The sequence below is a fragment of the Miscanthus floridulus genome, chromosome 18, assembly GCF_019320115.1.
Source record: "Miscanthus floridulus cultivar M001 chromosome 18, ASM1932011v1, whole genome shotgun sequence".
NCBI classification, from domain to species: Eukaryota; Viridiplantae; Streptophyta; class Magnoliopsida; order Poales; family Poaceae; genus Miscanthus; species Miscanthus floridulus.
In genome coordinates, this window is record NC_089597.1 from 102,017,828 (window position 1) to 102,038,362 (window position 20,535).

General features: G+C 43.5%; 1 protein-coding gene across 1 annotated transcript; it reads left to right on the forward strand.

Moving 5' to 3' along the window:
- Window positions 1-6,265: 6,265 nt before the first annotated feature.
- On the forward strand, window positions 6,266-18,883 carry LOC136524281 (uncharacterized). Its single transcript, XM_066517709.1, has 3 exons — window positions 6,266-6,345; window positions 7,817-8,365; window positions 18,334-18,883. Exons 1-3 carry the CDS (start codon window positions 6,266-6,268, stop codon window positions 18,881-18,883), a joined length of 1,179 nt encoding a protein of 392 aa, XP_066373806.1.
- The last annotated feature ends 1,652 nt before the right edge of the window (window positions 18,884-20,535 follow it).

Sequence of the window (20,535 nt, forward strand, 5' to 3'; positions counted from 1 at the left end):
CAAGATCTAGCTTAAATGCCTTAAACAACTAGTTGTGAATTGACGTAAAGTTCCTATCTCTAGCACGAGGGACCCCTCATTTGTGACTTAAATCATGATAAATATATCCCTATAGGATCATAATGAACCTCTCTAGGGCAATAAAATACCTAGAAATCTAATTGATCTGACATGCCTACTCAGAGGTCAGCAAATACTCTAGCTATTAGTTGCCCACATACAAAATCTAACTACCCCTAAGGCGGCTCTTACTAATTTGCAGACAACTTTAGTAGACAAAATGTATTGTATGCACTATACAGTATACTACTCTTGTACTAGTTTTCTTCAATTGAACTTTAGCAATGAAAACAAACTATTCAAATACTTATTTATCCTAAATAATATGACGAACACTAAGGTAGCTAAACTCTAGGCCTAATGCATGGTCGAACTTAATCCTAGGTCTAATGGTTAAACTAAATCTTAAACTAATGGAACCTAATAAAATAACTAATAGTACTAAAAAAGTAATGTGAAACCTAAATAGCTAGGCAAATACAAAAGTCTATATAGCTGCTAATTAAACTAACTAAACTAAATATAAAACCTAATGTAATTTAAAACTAAAATAATAGTAAGGGGTTGTTCAATTCGACATCGCTACTCTAGTTCCCTCCTCATCTCTCCTCTCTTCTCTACTTCTCTCCCCCTCGTCCTCTTTTTCCAAAATCAAAATAAGATTTCGGGTCGATTTTGACCCTTATATTTAGGGAAGGGGGTGTGTCGTGTGCTGGACGGGTGGAGGAGGTTACTGCCAAGTCATTTGGCGGCAACATTTTATGGGGCATACCTTATCATTGTTTGGATCAACAGCAAGAACTTACCGCCATGTAAGCTAACAGTTGGAAGACTAGCCGCCTTAATGGCGGATCCTGCCACCTTACGACAGTTTCATCCGGTGTTATCTTATATGCTTCCAACTAGGACGGCGGTTACCATATACCGTTGAACCAACTGGTTGTGTAAGACTATTGCAAATCTGATGAATGCAAAATTATAAAAACAAAATAGTTCTTTTGGCCCAAGAGTGGAAAGTACCAGCTACTCCTTCCGCACCCAATTCACGGTGAAGCTTTTCTCATTCCCGCCCAAGGAAAAATTGAAAACCGCATCTATGCCTTCGATTATGTATCGATGGTGTGTTCTCTTATCACTATACCTTCACTTTGATCCATGTGTAACCTGGAAAGTTCATCAATCATAACTAAATTTCATGGTTTCGAAAAATCCTATGAGTTTGCTGCCATACAATCTCTCTTTTTTCCTTCTTGACTCATTTATTAGTTTGTTACTTATAATTTTCCACATACAACTTTATCCATTACTTCTGTTTTCCTATTTTTGTGACCTTGTATCATTGTTTTCCTATTTGGTTGTATCATCTTAGTATTGTGCTAAAATGATTCATGTTTACAAAATATGAACAAAAAACCACACTATACACATCTACACTAGGGGACACTAAACTCCATCAAGGTGTAGACTTGTTTGCTGTCCGTCACTCTTAAGATTAGTAGAAAATAATTTTTCATCAGGAAGCTGTTGTGTATGCAACAACTTCTAGAATTGAAATTGGAGAAAGTTGTAGATACTTGCCACGGTAATCCCCACATCGTCTTTGATCAATAGTACGTGATAAATATTTTACCATAACGATAGGTAGGCATTACCATACTTATCTCCATTGACAAAATTGAGCAGATCATGTACCTTAGTTATGGGTCTGTTTGGTTGCCTGCATTAGTTTGTATCTAGGCTTGTGCAATGCAATTTACCCATGTTTTTTTTGCCCCAAAGGCTCTTATGCAGGCTTGTACAGTGCTCAAAGCGGGCCTAATACAACATTGGCTAGTATGCCAGATTTGGTCGTATTAGGCAATGCAAATTTGCATAAGCCGATGGGCACACAAAAATAAAATCTTCTCACCTCCCCCTACCTATACTGTAACATTAGGCCTCTAATGGAACATGTAGGTGAACACAATGTAAGCAACCCAACACAATATTACTAAAAGCAGCTTGACTATGTAGGACAACCAACTAAGGCATTGCATATGTGTATACCATCGTAGGTTGTGTTGGATAAGGTATAATATAGTCTAAGACTCATGCAAGAAACAAATCACACCATATATTACCTAGCTAGTTCTAAACAGGATAGGACTATCTCATTCCTTGTTGCCTTGAGAACATTCAATAGACTGATTCGTATTTTTGAGCTGTCCAACATGGGTTGGCTTGTAGCCCATAATTTGAGAATATCTTTTTGTTTCTATAAATGACACGTTCTTATAGTTACCAATAGAAATACGCTATACAACAACCAACCAATATGGTAATCATCGCATTGACTCCATCTAGCTCATGCGATAACCATTTATTGTCAAAAAAAACTAATTAAATGTTATCTCATTCCATAGTGTGTTTATAGAACTTTGAAATGTTAGGTGTGAAGATGGACTCAGCAATCACAACTTCTATCCATATGTATTTTTTTCTCATGGTATGAAAAGGCATGATTTGTCGTTACACCAAAACAATATCAAGGGACTCTCTAGGTATTCAAATAGGAAAAAATAATTTCACACTTTTTTGAATCCGCTCTAGATTGGGATCAAAACCATTCTGTTGGATTCTCATTATTTATAAATATACTTGGTTTTCTAGTTCACATAATAAATAAGCTAGAAACTAGTAGAAAAGGAGCAAAAGAAACAAGAAGATAGATAATTTGACTAGCCTAGACCACATTGTTCTCATCATGTCTTTGCTTCCCATATGCCCATACCATGATCCCCTTGCCTCCCTCAGTGGCACCTTGACTTATCAAAAGCACAAATCAAAAACAAATCTGGAAGGGCTGGGGATGGAGACTCTCATGAAAGAAGATATGATATTTCTAATGTTGTAATTGTCTAGATTCATCTTAAGAAGTAGTTTCATAATCATATAATTTATATGATTTTATAAATATATTCTAATAGGAAATGGTGGTCAAAGTTGTACTACACAACCAAAGAAACATAAAAAGAGTAAAACCTTTTTGTTTGGTGGCAATACAATACAATCTTAATTGAAAGAGAAATAAGAAAAGGACAAGAGAGCCACCAATAAATTATAGTGATAACATTGTTCTACAAAGTTTGTTAATTGTTACTACAAACTTTGTTTGTACTTTTATGTTAACTGTTTTTTCTCTTCGTTGTTTTCTTGAATGCAAATTTGACCACAACTCTTGTTTCTTTATTTTCTGGCTTGTTGTGATTAATAACCTTTGAATATAATATCTTATTCATTCCATAAACTTAATTTCCTGTGTGCTAATAGTATATATAATTGTCTTAATTTTGAAATACAAATACAATAAACTGTAAACAATTTTACTATGAAATATAATAGGACAAAGAGACTAACCAAACAAACCTTTGTGGTATCAATGTTGGAAAAAGATAGAGTATGAGTTGTTGCTACCATCTCTCATAGTCCTCTAAACATCTATATTAACTTATTAATTTCTATTCTTTTTCAAGATTTAATTTTGACCATTACTTTTGTTGTTATATTTTTGACATTTTGTATGCTTATTCCTACTTCGTGCTTGGAGATTATCCTCCCTGAGAAGCAACTGGGACCCACTGTTAGCCAAAAAGTGGACTAAACAACCATTTAGCGCAAGACCGGCCAGTTGTTCACCATGCATCACTTACATGCTAATTAATCGACCTAAATGATTTTTTACATTGATAATGAAAAAGACCAATAAAATGTTCCTATATCATTGTAGATGAATTAAGTTTCATGACAAAAGCTATTATATAGACGAGGACAATTCATTCTACTAATTATATAGGCAAAGATTTTGCTCATGATGAAAATAAGAACAAATCACAAATAACCATGATGAAGTATTAGAGAGTTTTCTGTTTCCTCTACACATTCATGCTAGAAGACCATTGAATCTCTTTATTTCCAAATATTTACCGTGCATGGATGGCAACCCTATTGTAGTTTCTTATTTCTAGCAATGCATATCTAGTCTCAACTTAAAAAAAAATCCTATCTTTTGGAATCACATTTATCCACTTTTGTTGTGAACATGTGTATGATAGAATCGGAGTTGCATTTTAGTTGTAAGCATCTTAATATTGTGGTAAAATGATTCAACTTTAGAAAACAAGAGCAAACACCACACTGTACATATCAACCCTAGAGATTGATACTTGACTCCAATGATGTGTATGCTCTTCCAATTAGTGGTAAGATCTTTCATCAGGGAGATGTTCTCCATGCAACAACTTCTAGGATGGATATTGGAGCAAATTGTAGATACGTTGTTGCAATGATCCTTACATTGCGTTTGAGCTAGAGGACCTATTTTTGGAAATCATTAAATTGACTCCACCAACTCATTAAGACTTGCGCATTCCACATGTGCATATAGAAGTCCAAACATATTAGAGTCATGGATGAATTGAATGCTGAACTCATCCTTGCTTTACCGGTGCATGAAGGAAGACCAAACACCTTGGCATGGCATTACGATAAAAATGGAAGGTTTAGCATCAAGAGTGCGTACAAAGTTTGCTGAAATGACACACTAAGAGCAAGGCAAAGAGAAGGAGAACAAGGAAGCAGTGGATCGGCTACAAATTCAAGTTGGAAGAAAATCTGGCAGCTTGAGTGTCCGAACAAGATAAAGCACTTTTTTTGGTGGTTTGAACATAATAGCCATCCTCTTAGAAGCAATCTTGTGAGACGAGGTATGAACATGTTGACGACAGATGCCTAGTCTACTTCAGAGTCAGTGAAGACGGAGCACACTTGTTCTTTAAGTGTAAGCTGGCGAAACAGGTATGAAACTAGCTATACTTTGACAGTGCGCAGGAAACAATGGCAGCAATGAGGCAGGCTCAGGAGGTCGTGGAGTACATTTTGAAATGAAAGCCGATCAGAGACTAATAATGGTCTTGGCATTGTGGTTTTTGTGGAATGAAAGAAATGCAATCAGAGAAGAGGGACGTCGACGCAGTGCAGAATGTATAGTCCGAGGAGTCCGCATACACGCCAAGGAGATAGCGGAACTGAACGCTACGGCGAGTACGCCCAAGGTGAAGATGAAGCAGCGTTGGGAGAAGCCTCAAACTTAACTGTTATGCTTCCTTCAGTCCAGTACAAAGGAGTGGCAGCTGGGGCTTTCTTCTACGTGATAGTGATGGCGATGTAGTTTTGTCACGACGAGGGAACATCAACCACCTGCTAAGTGCTTTCTAGGCAGAGCTGGTGGCGTGTCTTCAAGGGGTGCATGCGACGGTCAACCTGGGAATTCAACGCTAGCTGTGCAAGCAATCACTTATGGTGCCTATTCTCTGAATCGTCAATTGGTAGCCTAGCTGAGGAGATTAATTCCTTAGTGGATTTAAATTTTATTAGTTTCAAGTGCGTGTTCAAAGGTAGAGATTGTAACAAAGCTGCGCATCTGATAGCAGTGCTGGGGTCTTTTTGTGCTGAAGGGGAGGAGCAATTCTCAAGCTTCGTCCTTAAAAGTGTTGGTGTAATTGTTGCTAATGATTTATTAGCCTCTGAGTAATAAAGTTCACCCAGTTTTTTTTTTAAAAGACGAATTAGATGAACAATCCTACGCACCCCTTTCACGCCCGCGTCGCCCTCCCGCACAGCAGCTCGGGCGGCTCACGCAACCCTAGCCGCCGCCGCCGCAAGCACCTCGCCCTCCCCTCGCCACTGCCGGAGGGGGCTGCCGGGAGGCCTGCGCGGCTCCCCGGGATGGCGGCGGCGAGGTGCTCACCAAGGAGGACCGCGAGCTCGTCTGTGCGGAGATGGCACTCGGCGGCCGGGATGGCGCCGCGACTGGGCACGGCGAGCTTGGCATGCAGAAGCGTGCACAGAGGAGGCACGCTGCTCTGCGAGGCTGCGACCGGGGCGACGCCGCGGCGAGGCGCATTTGGAGGGGAGCCGCGCAGTGACGCAGCTCGTGCGGTGGCGACGGCAAGGTCCGGGGGCGGCGGGGCTCCGTGGGGCTGGATCCGATGCCTCCTCATGTGGATCCAATGAGGCATGGAGGGAGCCACGCGCAGAGGCTCGGTGGAGGTGGAGGTGGCTGCTCGCCGTCGAGGTCTTCGGTCTTCGGTGATTCGGGCTCATGGGCGGCGGATTCGGCACTCTGGCGGCTAGATCCGGTCTCCTCTAGGCTGGCGGCGGCCCAATGATGGACATCGGTGGTACGGACTCACGGCGGCGCGTCGAGGCCGCGCTGTGCAACTTGGCGGCAATGGGGCTCGACGATTGGTGGTGTCGGTGGCCGCCGACGGAGTTGGGCAGCAGCGACGCTGCCTTGCTGCCTTGGACTTCGGTGGCCTGGGGCCTGACGCGCGGATTCGGCCTTGTTTAGCTCTGATGGCAAGGTCGGGCGGCAAGTCACGCTTGGCAACGGCGGCAACGAGGTCCATGCAGGGGGTGGGGGCTTTGGCGAAAGCATTGCCTTTCTTCGGGCTGATGACGACGACGCCTCCGGGAGCTGTTTACTTGCTTGGAAGTGTCGATCGATCTGCTCCCTCTCCTTGCGTGGCATTTTCTTCTTGGGCGTAAAATCTTGATCTTTTGGTGAGGCGACGGCGGTGCTTTTGGCGTCATTTCCTTCGTTGGAGGCCGTAAGGGACCACGACGTCTAACAGGAAAGTGAATTAGGTAATTTAAAAATTTACTCTAAACTATGGTCTCTAATTTTAGAGAGTCAAAGCCTAAGGGACCATGACGTCTAAGAGGAAAGTGAATTAGGCAACTTAAAAATCTATTCTAAACTATGATCTCTAATTTCACCTAGTCAAAGCCTATGCAAGAAGGTAATCTATCTATATATGGATTTTGCTAGGTGTGTTGCTATCTTTATCGTAAAATAGTTATGCATCCTAGGTTCCAATCCTATCAACTAGCCTATCAACTAAGCTAGAAAAGTAAAGCAATCAACCAAGGTAGCAATGTGAATGCGGAAGGTAAAGATGAGGTAGAGATGCAAACTTCCATCGATGACTCCGGTATTTTTATCGAGGTATCGAGAAGCGTGCAAGCTTCCCCTTAGTTCTCGTTGGAGCCTCTCGCAAGGAATCCCACACAAGGGCCAAACTCCTGGTCAGGTAACTCCGTGGATAGCCCTAGGCCTTTCCCATGCGCAAGTGGGTCTCCGGTGTGCCTTCTGGCGAGCCTCTCCCGAACCGCTCCCCGCCATCTTTGTAACACCCGGTGTTATGCCAGCATTTAGGCACTGCAAATCATGCATATCATGCATCATCAAGCATCCTAATCATACATGCCTAATCATGTAAATAATAACTGAAACACTGCTTCGAAACATACGAAACATGCTCGTGAAACATGAATATTGCATACACTTGTTTAGAGTTGTTTTGCCCTGATTATGCTTGCTAGGTTAGTAGAACTTGTTTGGTTATGATTGTAAATCATCTAGAATTGTTTAGCACAATTTTTGGAGCAATGTTTGTATTTAAATTATTGCCAAATTTTGCTTTAAAAATAATTCTTCAAAATTAGGGTTTTGAAGTAATATTGAGTTTAATTTGGTAATCAAAATCTATTTGGAATTTGACTTTAGTCATAAAATCAAAGTTGTAGATATTGAAAAATGGAACAAATTTCATTTTTACACCAATTTGTGAAAATGCTTTTAAATAGCTCAAAAATGGGAATTTAATTCTTTTTATTTGAGAAATAAAAAGAAAAAAAAATTCATTTCGCTTAACAGGTCGCCGCTCAGCTTCTCGGCCCACGGCCGAAGCCGGCCTGGCCCGCGTCCCCGCCTGCCGCGTGTTTCTCCCTGGCCAGCAGCGCTTCGCCGGCCCAGGCCCACGCCGCGGCCGCTCCCGCGCGCAGCCGCGCCCGCCTTCCCCGCCTGCCCGGCCGCCACGCAGCGCCCGTACAACGGCGGCGAGGAGCGGTGCCTGCTCCGACCAGCCGTGCCCCGCCTTCAAAGCGGTCCGAGCGCGCACACGCCACCCACTCCGCCACTTCACTTCGCCACCTCCCTGCCTCTCGCCCCGCAGCAGCAGCAGCAGCGCCCGAGCTACCAAGCTCGCCGACACGCTCCGCCGGCGTCGAACTCTCGCACCACCGCACCATCCCCCGATTCGCGCCGCCAGCAGTTCCGCCTCGTCGACCTCCGTCGTTTGCGCTCGCCAGAGGCTGCCGTCGTCGAGGTGAGGGCCGAACTTGGCGCCTCCTTCCTCTCCGGCGAGCATGCCGCCGTGGCCGCGCGGACCCCCACGCCGTCGGGCCAACTCCGTTCTGCCAGTCGGTGCGGCTCCGCGTGTTGAGCACGCTGGCACCCCCCCACGCCACGGAAGGGCTCGCCGCCGGTGAGCACCGGCCGGCGGAGCACCTCCCCTGCCCCTAGGTCGCTGACCCGCAGGGCCCAGCCGCAGTGGCTGGCGAAGGCCCCAGGTGGCTGGCCAGTGGGTCGGTTGACCCGCTGGGTCCCGCCTGTCTGTCTCTCTGGCGCGGGTTTTGGGTGAAGAACCGGGTGGATCTAGCAGATTTGAGCATGAAGTTTAAAAGGATTTCAAAAATGATTTTTCAGATTTCTATTTAAATGCTTTGGAAAATGTTTGTGTACTCCTTTTGGCTCCAAATTTGTTGAAACAAATTTTATTGTGTTCCTTGTCACCAGATCTACATGATAAAATTTTTGCATGTCATTTTTTATATACTTTTCTGTAGAGCTTTATTAATCCTTTATATTGCTGATAACTTGAAAAATGTGTTGAAAAACCTATAGGCTTCAGAAAAATATGATTCCAAGTTTATTAATCTTCTTATGTAATGTACTTCCTAGGAAAAATATGTGTCATACATGTACTGTAGAAAAATTATGAGGTGTAGTTCAAGTGCCTTTAATAGCTGATTTTTGTTATTTTAGCTAGAGAGCAAACTTTGTATAAAACATGCATGTGATAATTTTTGTACAGTGATTGTATGCTATGAAGATCATAGGAAAAATGCTAACTCTGTTGTTTGACACTTTTCATAGTACAAAGTATTTTCATATTCATAATCATGCCATAGCTTGTTATTTTTGTGTAGGCTAATCCACTCATTCAAATACCATGAAAATATGATAGTAGACTACTTAGGGTAGTAATGTGCTATGGTAATTTTCTAAGATTTTTCTAAGCAATAAAAATAGAGGTTGCTATTCAAACCTATTATTAATTAGGGTTTAATCAAGTGTTGCTTTATGTGTGATTAAGAAATTAGTGAAGCTTTGGTGTATCTTTGAAGCATTTAATAAGATGTGTTGATTTAGCATATTAGTAGTAGAAGAGAATGCAGTAGATGATATATGCTTGTAGTATATGTTCTTGGATGATGTTGACTACCTTGCATTCAAACATATCCATTTTATTCATCTCATTCGATGCACCGATTGCATAAGCGCTTATGCACATTGCATCATACAGGATCGCAAACCAAGAATCCAGTCGTCATACCCGAGGAGCCCGAGGAGCAGCTCGAGGTGCAGCCGCAGGAAGTGCCCGAAGCCAACGAGGAGGACGTTGAGGAACTTCTGGAGTGCCCCGATCATCGCCCAAGCTCCTTCGAGAGAGGCAAGCCTCGGAGCATTTTCTCCCGGTTTGCAAATATTAATTAAATGCTTTACTTTAATTGATGCATTACGTTCAGGAGTTATTTGCAACCGTTGCTGCATTATACCTTGTTTACCTTTGTTATACTATATCCTTGTTATCCTGGTATCCGCAGTCGAGTCAATGCTTAGCTGGCTTAGACCGGTAGAAGTCGGGTGATTTCCTATCACCTGCGAGCTATAGGTGGTTACCTGGATCTGCTTGGATGACTATGAAGTCATGGTATAACTAAGTGTTAAATGAAGTTGAGACCGGACGGAGACTTGCAGAGTTTTGGACTGTAGTGCTTTCCGTCTGTGTCGATTAAGGACCGACCGTTGTTGGGCCTCGAGTCATGTTGAACGCATGCCTTACATTTAGCTGGCCGGATAAAGTACCTTCCGACCGCGAAGCTAGAAGATTATTCGGGCCGAATAGATTGCCCGCAGCGCACTTTGCCGGAGTAGGTGTGGTAGGACACGGGGGCGAGATGATAAGACCAAAGTGTAGTCGGTCGGCCCCCGAGTACATGTGGTTCCTGGCAAACTCGAGATTCCTAGATAGTTGACTCGGTGATCAATATCTCACTTTAGCGGGTGAGTGAGGTTTGTGTAAGGAATAAATCACCAGCTGGTTAGGAATCGATTCGAATCGCCATCGCTCCTGGATAGTGAGCACTTGACTTGAGTGACTTCATCATAGTAATGTTGATGGAACACTTGGACAGTTATAATGAATATGACATTATGGAAGTTGTTTAATGATCATTGGTTATCATTATCTGCTTAATCACATGTTTGCTCTAGTATAGGTGCAAATCTAGTCGACAGGTTAATAACAATTAACTTGACAATAATGCTTTTGAAAAGGGTTTTGAAATGCTAAAAATGCTTCTTTTTGCAAATGAGTCAGCTACCCTACTATAAAGCCCTTCATAATCCTTGGTGTCACTTATTTTCGGCTATGTCGGATAAGTCTAGCTGAGTACCTTCTCGTACTCAGGGTTTTATTCCCACTTATTGCAGATGGGCAGATGTATTACGGCTACTGTATCAACTGCCTTTATCCTGCGATGGGTGATGCTTAGGACCATGGGCATGGTCATTCCTTACGTCTCGTCTGATGCTTTTGTTGGAGATGATCATTCGCTGGCACTGTATTTGAACTCCGTGTGAGTGTGTGTGTGGTCTAAACAAATAGCTTCCGCTACTTTTATTCGAACTTGTTTTGTAATAACTATGTTTAAACTCTGATGTATCTGAGATGCAAACTTTTATGTAATATGTGATGGTGACCGCTAAACTTATTACAATCTTGGCTGGAATGGAAGTTGGTTTGAAATCCTTCGTGATTTCACGGACTACCGGGTTATACGGGCTTAAGTTTGCTAAATCGTCCGCTCTGGCGAATGATTTTCTTACTTAATTTCGTATAATTGGTCAGTTCTGTTATAGCTGGCATCAGAGCATGGTTTAGCGTGTTACTGTTCACAAGTGTATTTAAAACAAAAAGGCATTTGGAAAATGTGATTTTAAAACTATAAAGTGTGCCAGTGGTCATATCCTTTATGTCCAGTTAAGGACTTTAGGTGGCTTAATTAAGTACTGACTTGGGGTTCTTGCATCATATTTCTCTTTCGTCGCTCATACGGTGTGCTATTGTATGAATGCCACTTGTTTAAGTGGTAATGTATGGATCATTTGTCTCTACGCCTCGGTAAGTGTGAGTTGTGAGAGTATGATCGGATACACCGCCGATCTAGGGTGAATGCTTATATGATGCTGGAGTAATTACATGTTCTACGCATGTTTTACAAAGGTATCTCATGTGTGGGTATTCCGTCTGTTGAGGCGATGCCGTCAATAGGACGATGGTTCGGGTAGTTACTACCGTTGTACACGTATCTGGGGATTCATGTAGAGCGTGTAGATAAAATTTACTGCTTTTATGCATTCATTGGGAATTGGGCTAAAATGAATCTTCTGCAGGTATATAACAATACTATCGTATAGAACGTATTAGCTACGTATTTGAGAGATTGTTTGTATGCCACTGAATTCGTCGTTAGAAATTATTCATTTCATAAGTTTGTGAGAACGTACGGCACGTACATACATCATATTACTTGTGCATTTCATTCATGTCATGCATTCCTCCCCTTATAAATTGATTATCTCATTTTGATAAAAGTTATATCACCTAAAATATGTTTCCCCAGGGTAATAAAAGAACTTTTGCTACAGATGGCCCGCACGAAGCAGACCGCCCGTAAGTCCACCGGAGGAAGAGCACCTCGACGTCCGTTGGCCCTGAGGGAGCACCGCACCACGGACACCTTCTTGAGCGAGTTTGGCATGCCGACTTTGCTTTGGAGAGTGCTCCATGATATGGGGTACCCAGAGGGTCAAGAGCCGGTGTACTCTTGGAATGAGAGCCAGTTAGCAGAGGATGGACTTGTAGTGGTAGAGATCACGGTTCCTGCTCTTGGTGATGCTCTAGATTGGGATGGTTGGCACTTAGAGTTTGAGGGTCGCACTCTAGCTGAGGGTGCAGAGGGAGCAGCCTTCCATGTCATCAGGGATATTATGAGCAGATTTCCCAGTGAGCTTGCAGCAGCTATAGCTGGCACCTTTCCTAGGGATGATCCTCGTGATGCCATTTGGGTTCAGCCTCCGAGAAGTGCCTTGGTTAGAGGTCCAGCTGAGGGACAGGCTAGCGACAACCATTCTATGAGTGCTATGTTCGCCGCCATCAGAGTGTATGAGGGTCTCGAGAGTACCTACTAGACTTTGACTGGCTTGCGTGGTCAGGATAAGCTCAAGGGGAGAAAGCAGAAGAAGAGACAGGCACGTGCTATAGCTAGCTTGCAGGAGCAGTTGGCTGGTATGAACTTACAGTGAGACCAGGCAGTTGAGAGAGGTGATAAAGCTATGCAGCGGGTGCATATGTTGACTCAAGCCAACAACAATGCAGACCGCATGATTGGACAGTTGGTTCAGGAAAGGAATGAAGCCTGGGACGAGAGGGACCTTCTACTGCATAGGGTCGATGAGCTAGAGGAATACAACAGCAACCTGCACGAGGAGTTTCACGCGCTCTACAATGGGGTTGGCCCATATGCTCCACTAGACGCCGTTGGCATGGACATCGACGACGACAACGAGGACGAGCCTGTAGTTTCACCTGGGGGCGATGGTGACATCTCCAATCCCGATGATGGCCCCAAGGAGTAGACTAGTTGCTTTGCGCTAGTATCTAGGTCCTGTCGTGATGACCTTTCTTTTGTTGGCATGTAACCTAATGTATGTTGATTCGAACGTATGAGACTTGGCATGTGGTTGGAACTTGATTAAGAATGCGATATCTGAACGCATAAAAGTCTAGTGTATGTATGCTGGCAATTTGGTTGTATGGACGCGATGTTTGCTGTTGAAGTAATTTGATTAAGTGATGTTGTTTTAATTGGGATGCGATTGTTGTGCCTCTGTTTTATTGTATGAATTTATTCTCTCCAGTAAATTCAGTACGGCATAATTTTTCCTTCACTCGCAATTATTACAGCTTCAATCATTACTTGTTGCTGAAATATGCAGATGACAAACACTTGCCGAACCACGTATGAGGCCGCTGAGACCGGTGCTAACAGTGCGGGGACCGGTGGTGGTGGTGGAAACCACGGCAACAACAATGAACCTCCCCATGAACCACATTTGCCACCTCCTCCCCCGTTTACCCCTGAGATGTTCCTCGCACAGTTGCTCGGGAGTCAGCGCAACGCGGAACAATCCCAGAAGAACATGGAGGATTTTTTGCGTACCATCGCCAACAACGTTCAACGTAGTAATAATCAGGGTGGTGGCATGGGAGTGAACCAATATAGCAGCTTCAAAGATTTTATGGACACTAGGCCACCAGTTTCAAGGAAGCAACAGAGCCACTCAATGCTGAGGAATGGATCAACACTATGGAAGATAAATTATGTGTGTTGAGGATGACTGAGGTGTTGAAAACGGAGTATGCTGCACTTCAGTTGCAAGGACCAGCGGGAATGTGGTGGAAGCACCATCGCACCACCTTCCCTCCAAATGCTCAGATTTCATGGAGAGAGTTTGCTGAGGCCTTCCGTGGAGTTTATATTCCACCCGGGCTGACCGAGATGAAGTTGGGAGAGTTTTTGGCGTTAAATCAGGGCACCAAGACCGTGACGCAATATCTGCATGCCTTCAACAACTTGTGTCGTTATGCTCCCGACATGGTTGACACAGATGCTAAGAGAATTGCCAGTTTCAAGAGGGGACTCAATCCAAAAATGATGAAGCATGTGGGTACCAACAACCGCGTCAGATTCAATGACTTCATCAGCGACTGTCTAAAGCAGGAGAAGAATAACAACGCTAGCACCGCAGCCAAGACACGCAAGAGAGCCCTTGAAGGTGGTCCGTCCCAAGCTAGAGCACCTACGGGAGGTCGTCCTCCATATCTCCCATCGGCACCTGGCGCTAGGTTCAGGCCACCTCAGCAAAGAAGTCAGAATTTCCGTGGACCCCAGAAGCCTTACAAGATGGCAGTACAACCCAACAAGGCAGTCGCAACTATGGTACAAGGCAGTTCCAAGGGAGCTGTGGGATCTGCCGGGACAGTGAGGGGACCCTGCTATAACTATGATCAACCCGGCCACTTCTCGAGGTTTTGTCCGTATCCGCCCAAGAAGAAGCAGCAGACTTATAATGCTAGGGTGCATAGTATGACTGTGGATGAAATTCCTGAGGGAGAGCCCATCACTGCTGGTAAGTTTCCTGTCAACGAAAACCCTGCAGTTGTTCTATTTGATTCTGGATCATCGCATTCTTTTATGAGTCAAGCATTTGCACAGAAACATGAACAACTATGCACATAATTGGGTTATGGTTACCGTATAAGTTCAGCAGGGGCTGATGTTTTAACCAATCGGATGGTTTGAGGGGCAACCCTTGAATTAGGTAGCAGGAAGTTCCGAGTGAACTTGATAGTTATGCCGGGACTAGTTTTAGATGTCATTATAGGGATGAATTGGATGAAGGATTGGGGAGCAGTCATAGATACTGGAAGTCGAGTACTTACCCTTAAGGATCCCCTGGGTGAGGGTACTTTCCAAGTACCATTGCCTCGGAGAACAGACCTTATAAGTGTTACATGTGCTACGGCAGTCATTCCTATTCATCAGATTTCGGTAGTGTGTGAGTTTCCGGATGTATTCCCGGATAAGCTACCTGGTCTTCCGTCGGATAGGGAGATTAAGTTTAGAATTGAGTTAATCCCCGGAACAGCTCTGATTTCAAGGAGACCCTATCGGATGCCTCTAGATGAGTTAGCTGAGCTGAAGAAGCAATTAGAAGATTTATCAAAAAAGGGGTTTATTCGGCCAAGCAAGTCTGAATGGGGATGTCCCGCCTTGTTTGTGAAGAAGAAGAAAGAGGACACATTGAGAATATGCGTAGATTATAGGTCACTCAACGCTGTAACCATCAAGAATAAGTATCCCTTGCCCCACATTGATGTTCTGTTTGACCAGTTAGCTAAGGCCAAGGTGTTCTCAAAAATAGATTTGAGATCCGGTTATCATCAGATCAAGATTAGGCCACAAGATATACCGAAAACTACATTTTCCACTAGATACGGGTTGTATGAGTATCTTGTCATATCCTTTGGCATGACAAATGCTCCTGCATACTTTATGTTTTTGATGAATACAGTTTTCATGCCAAAATTGGATAAGTTTGTGGTGGTGTTCATCGATGACATTCTGGTGTACTCCGAGAACGAGAAGGATCATGAAGAGCATCTGAGAATTGTCTTGACTAGACTTAGGGATCATCAACTGTATGCTAAGTTTAGCAAATGCAAATTCTGGTTGAAGAAAGTTCCTTTCCTTGGTCACATTCTGTCAGAAAATGGAGTTTCAGTCGATCCAAGTAAGGTGCAAGAAGTTATGAATTAGAAAGCACCGACCATAGTTCCTGAGATTAGAAGTTTCTTAGGACTAGCCGGTTATTACCGTCGCTTTATACTAGACTTTTTGAAGATTGCCAAACCGATGACAAGTCTGCTACAGAAGGATCACAAGTTTGTGTGGACAGAGGAGTGTGAAGCAGCTTTCCACACTTTGCGGAAACTGTTGACCACTGCTCCGGTTCTAGCACAACCAGATATCGAGAAACCATTTGATGTGTTTTGCGACGCATCAAAGACTGGATTGGGATGTGTTCTTATGCAAGAAAGGAGAGTCATTGCCTATGCCTCACATCAATTGAGGAAGCACGAGGTCAACTATCCAACACATGATCTTGAACTTACTGCAGTTGTGCATGCCCTAAAAATTTGGAGACATTATCTACTTGGTAATGTGTGCAACATTTTCATAGATCACAAGAGTCTTAAGTACATCTTTACCCAACCAGAGCTGAACATGAGACAGCGTAGATGGTTGGAATTGATCAAGGATTACAACTTGAATGTGCAATATCATCCTGGAAAAGCCAATGTAGTGGCAGATGCTTTGAGCAGAAAGTCACATTACTTGAATGTGCAGCCATTACTTGAAGATGGGTTCGATCTGATGCATCCTATTATGTTACATAGTATTCAGATTAGTTGCTCTTTGGAGAGTAAGATAATAGAATGCTAGAAAACCGACAAGGGAATATTCCACATCAAAGAGAAAATCAAAGAAAAGCCATTTCAGCACTTTAAAGTGGATGAACAGGGCGTGTTGTGGTTTGACGACCATCTTGTGGTTCCCAAGGATAGAGAGCTTAGGAATAAACTCATGGATGAAGCTCACCTTTCTAAGCTATCTATCCATCCCAGAAGTAGTAAGATGTATCAAGCACTAAGGTCTCGTTATTGGTGGACCAAAATGAAGAAAGAAATTACAGCATATGTTGCCAGATGTGACACATGTTGTAGAGTGAAAGCTATTCATATGAAACCTACCGGTATGTTGCAACCATTGTCAGTCCCTAGTTGGAAGTGGGACGATATCAGTATGGATTTTATCTCGGGTTTGCCCACTACTCAAAAAGGACATGATTCGATTTGGGTGATTATGGATCGTCTTACTAAGACTGCTCATTTCCTACCTGTCAAGACAACTTATCGACCACCTCAATATGCTGAGAAGTATATCACATAAATCGTGAGGTTGCATGGTATACCAAAGACCATAGTATCTAATAGAGGGCCAAAGTTCACGGCTCACTTTTGGGAACATTTACATAAAGGCTTAGGAACTAGTTTGATTCGCAGTACCGCTTATCATCCTCAGACAGATGGTCAGACTGAACGAGTGAATGCTATTTTGGAGGATATGTTAAGAGCCTGTGTATTGTCTTCTAAGGGATCATGGGAATCATGGTTACCATTAGCTGAGTTTTCTTATAATAATAGTTATCAAGAAAGCATCAAGATGGCTCCATTCGAAGCTTTATATGGCAGAAAATATAGAACACCATTGAATTGGGTCGAGCCTGGAGATAGAAGGTATTATGGCATTGACTTTGTAGAAGAAGCCGAGAAGAAAGTTCATATTATTTAGTAGAATATGAAGGCGGCCCAATCACGTCAGAAAAGTTATGCAGACAGAAGGAGACCCCTTGTGTTTGAAGTTGGTGACTATGTTTATCTGAAGGTCACGCCAATGAAGAAGAAAAGGTTCAGAGTCCGAAGAAAGCTTGCCGCTAGATTCATAGGACCATACAAGATCTTGGAGCAAAGAGGTTCGATAGCCTACAAGTTAGAGTTACCTGAGACAATGGGTACCGTTTTCCTAGTTTTCCATGTATCACATCTCAAGAAATGTTTACATGTTCCGGAGGAAAGAATAGAACCTCGAGGTATCCAACTCAAATCAGATTTGGTGTACCGTGAACAACCAGTCCGTGTGTTAGACACTAAAGAACATGCTACTCAGAATAGTGTGGTGAAAACATACAAGATACAGTGGGATCATCATGATGAGGGAGATGCAACTTGGGAAACGGGAGAGTATCTACAAAAAGCTTATGAAGATTTTTATAACAAATGATTTGTAACCCAAATCTCGGGACGAGATTTTTATAAGGGGGGAGGGCTGTAACACCCTGGTGTTATGCCAGCATTTAGGCACTGCAAATCATGCATATCATGCATCATCAAGCATCCTAATCATATATGCCTAATCATGTAAATAATAACTGAAACACTGCTTCAAAACATACGAAACATGCTCGTGAAACATGAATGTTGCATACACTTGTTTAGAGTTGTTTTGCCATGATTATGCTTGCTAGGTTAGTAGAACTTGTTTGGTTATGATTGTAAATCATCTAGAATTGTTTAGCACAATTTTTGGAGCAAGGTTTGTATTTAAATTATTGCCAAATTTTGCTTTAAAAATAATTCTTCAAAATTAGGGTTTTGAAGTAATATTGAGTTTAATTTGGTAATCAAAATCTATTTGGAATTTGACTTTGGTCCTAAAATCAAAGTTGTAGATATTGAAAAATGGAACAAATTTCATTTTTACACCAATTTGTGAAAATGCTTTTAAATAGCTCAAAAATGGGAATTTAATTCTGTTTATTTGAGAAATAAAAAGAAAAAGAAAATTCATTTCGCTTAACAGGCCGCCGCTCAGCTTCTCGGCCCACGGCCGAAGCCGGCCTGGCCCGCGTCCCCGCCTGCCGCATATTTCTCCCTGGCCAGCAGCGCTTCGCCGGCCTAGGCCCACGACGCGGCCACTCCCGCGCGCAGCCGCGCCCGCCTTCCCCGCCTGCCCGGTCGCCACGCAGCGCCCGCACACCGGCGGCGAGGGGCGGTGCCTGCTCCGACCAGCCGCGCCCCGTCTTCAAAGCGGTCTGAGCGCGCACACGCCACCCACTCCGCCACTTCACTTCGCCACCTCCCTGCCTCTCGCTCCGCAGCAGCAGCAGCGCCCGAGCTGCCAAGCTCGTCGACGCGCTCTGCCGACGTCGAGCTCTCGCACCATCGCACCATCCCCCGATTCACGTCGCCAGCAGTTCCGCCTCGTCGACCTCCGTCGTTTGCGCTCGCCAGAGGCTATCGTCGTCGAGGTGAGGGCCGAACTTGGCGCCTCCTTCCTCTCCGGCGAGCATGCCGCCGTGGCCGCGCGGACCCCCACACCGTCGGGCCAGCTCCGTTCTGCCAATCGGTGAGGCTCCGTGTGTTGAGCACGCTGGCACCCCCCGCGCCATGGAAGGGCTCGCCGCCGGTGAGCACCGGCCAGTGGAGCACCTCCCCTGCCCCTGGGTCGCTGACCCGCAGGGCCCAGCCGCAGTGGCTGGCGAAGGCCCCGGGTGGCTGGCCAGTGGGCCGGTTGACCCGCTGGGTCCCGCCTGTCTGTCTCTCTAGCGCGGGTTTTGGGTGAAGAACCGGGTGGATCTAGCAGATTTGAGCATGAAGTTTAAAAGGATTTCAAAAATGATTGTTCAGATTTCTATTTAAATGCTTTGGAAAATGTTTGTGTACTCCTTTTGGCTCCAAATTTGTTGAAACAAATTTTGATGTGTTCCTTGTCACTAGATCTACATGATAAAATTTTTGCATGTCATTTTTGATATACTTTTCTGTAGAGCTTTATTTAATCCTTGATATTGCTGATAACTTGAAAAATGTGTAGAAAAACCTATAGGCTTCAGAAAAATATGATTCTAAGTTTGTTAATCTTCTTATGTAATGTACTTCCTAGGGAAATATGTGTCATGCATGTACTGTAGAAAAATTATGAGGTGTAGTTCAAGTGCCTTTAATGGCTGATTTTTGTTATTTTAGCTAGAGAGCAAACTTTGTATAAAACATGCATGTGATAATTTTTGTACAGTGATTGTATGCTATGAAGATCATAGGAAAAATGCTAACTCTGTTGTTTGACACTTTTCACAGTACAAAGTATTTTCATATTCATAATCATACCATAGCTTGTTATTTTTGTGTAGGCTAATCCACTCATTCAAATACCATGAAAATCTGATAGTAGACTACTTAGGGTAGTAATGTGCTATGGTAATTTTCTAAGATTTTTCTAAGCAATAAAAATAGAGGTTGCTATTCAAACCTATTATTAATTAGGGTTTAATCAAGTGTTGCTTTATGTGTGATTAACAAATTAGTGAAGCTTTGGTGTATCTTTGAAGCATTTAATAAGATGTGTTGATTTAGCATATTAGTAGTAGAAGAGAATGCAATAGATGACATATGCTTGTAGTATATGTTCTTGGATGATGTTGACTACCTTGCATTCAAACATATCCATTGTATTCATCTCATTCGATGCATCGATTGCATAAGCGCTTATACACATTGCATCATACAGGATCACAAACCGAGAACCCAGTCGTCATACCCGAGGAGCCCGAGGAGCAGCTCGAGGTGCCGCCGCAGGAAGTGCCCGAAGTCGACGAGTAGGACATTGAGGAACTTCCGGAGTGCCCCGATCACCGCCCAAGCTCCTTCGAGAGAGGCAAGCCCCGGAGCATTTTCTCCCGGTTTGCAAATATTAATTAAATGCTTTACTTTAATTGATGCATTACGTTCAGGAGTTGTTTGCAACCATTGCTGCATTATACCTTGTTTACCTTTGTTATACTATATCCTTGTTATCCTGGTATCCGCAGTTGAGTCAATGCTTAGCTGGCTTAGACCGGTAGAAGTCGGGTGATTTCCTGTCACCTGCGAGCTATAGGTGGTTACCTAGATCTGCTTGGATGACTATGAAGTCATGGTATAACTAAGTGTTAAATGAAGTTGAGACCGGACGGAGACTTGTAGAGTTTTGGACTGTAGTGCTTTCCGTCTATGTCGATTAAGG

What these genes read in the sequence shown, in the direction of transcription:
- LOC136524281 (XM_066517709.1), top strand. Translation starts at nt 6,266, where the DNA reads ATGGACATCGGTGGTACGGACTCACGGCGGCGCGTCGAGGCCGCGCTG. An exon ending in GCAATGGGGCTCGACGATTG is followed by an intron (nt 6,346 to 7,816) that starts GTGGTGTCGGTG and finishes TTCGCTTAACAG; the next exon opens with GTCGCCGCTCAGCTTCTCGG. An exon ending in CAACTCCGTTCTGCCAGTCG is followed by an intron (nt 8,366 to 18,333) that starts GTGCGGCTCCGC and finishes TTCGCTTAACAG; the next exon opens with GCCGCCGCTCAGCTTCTCGG.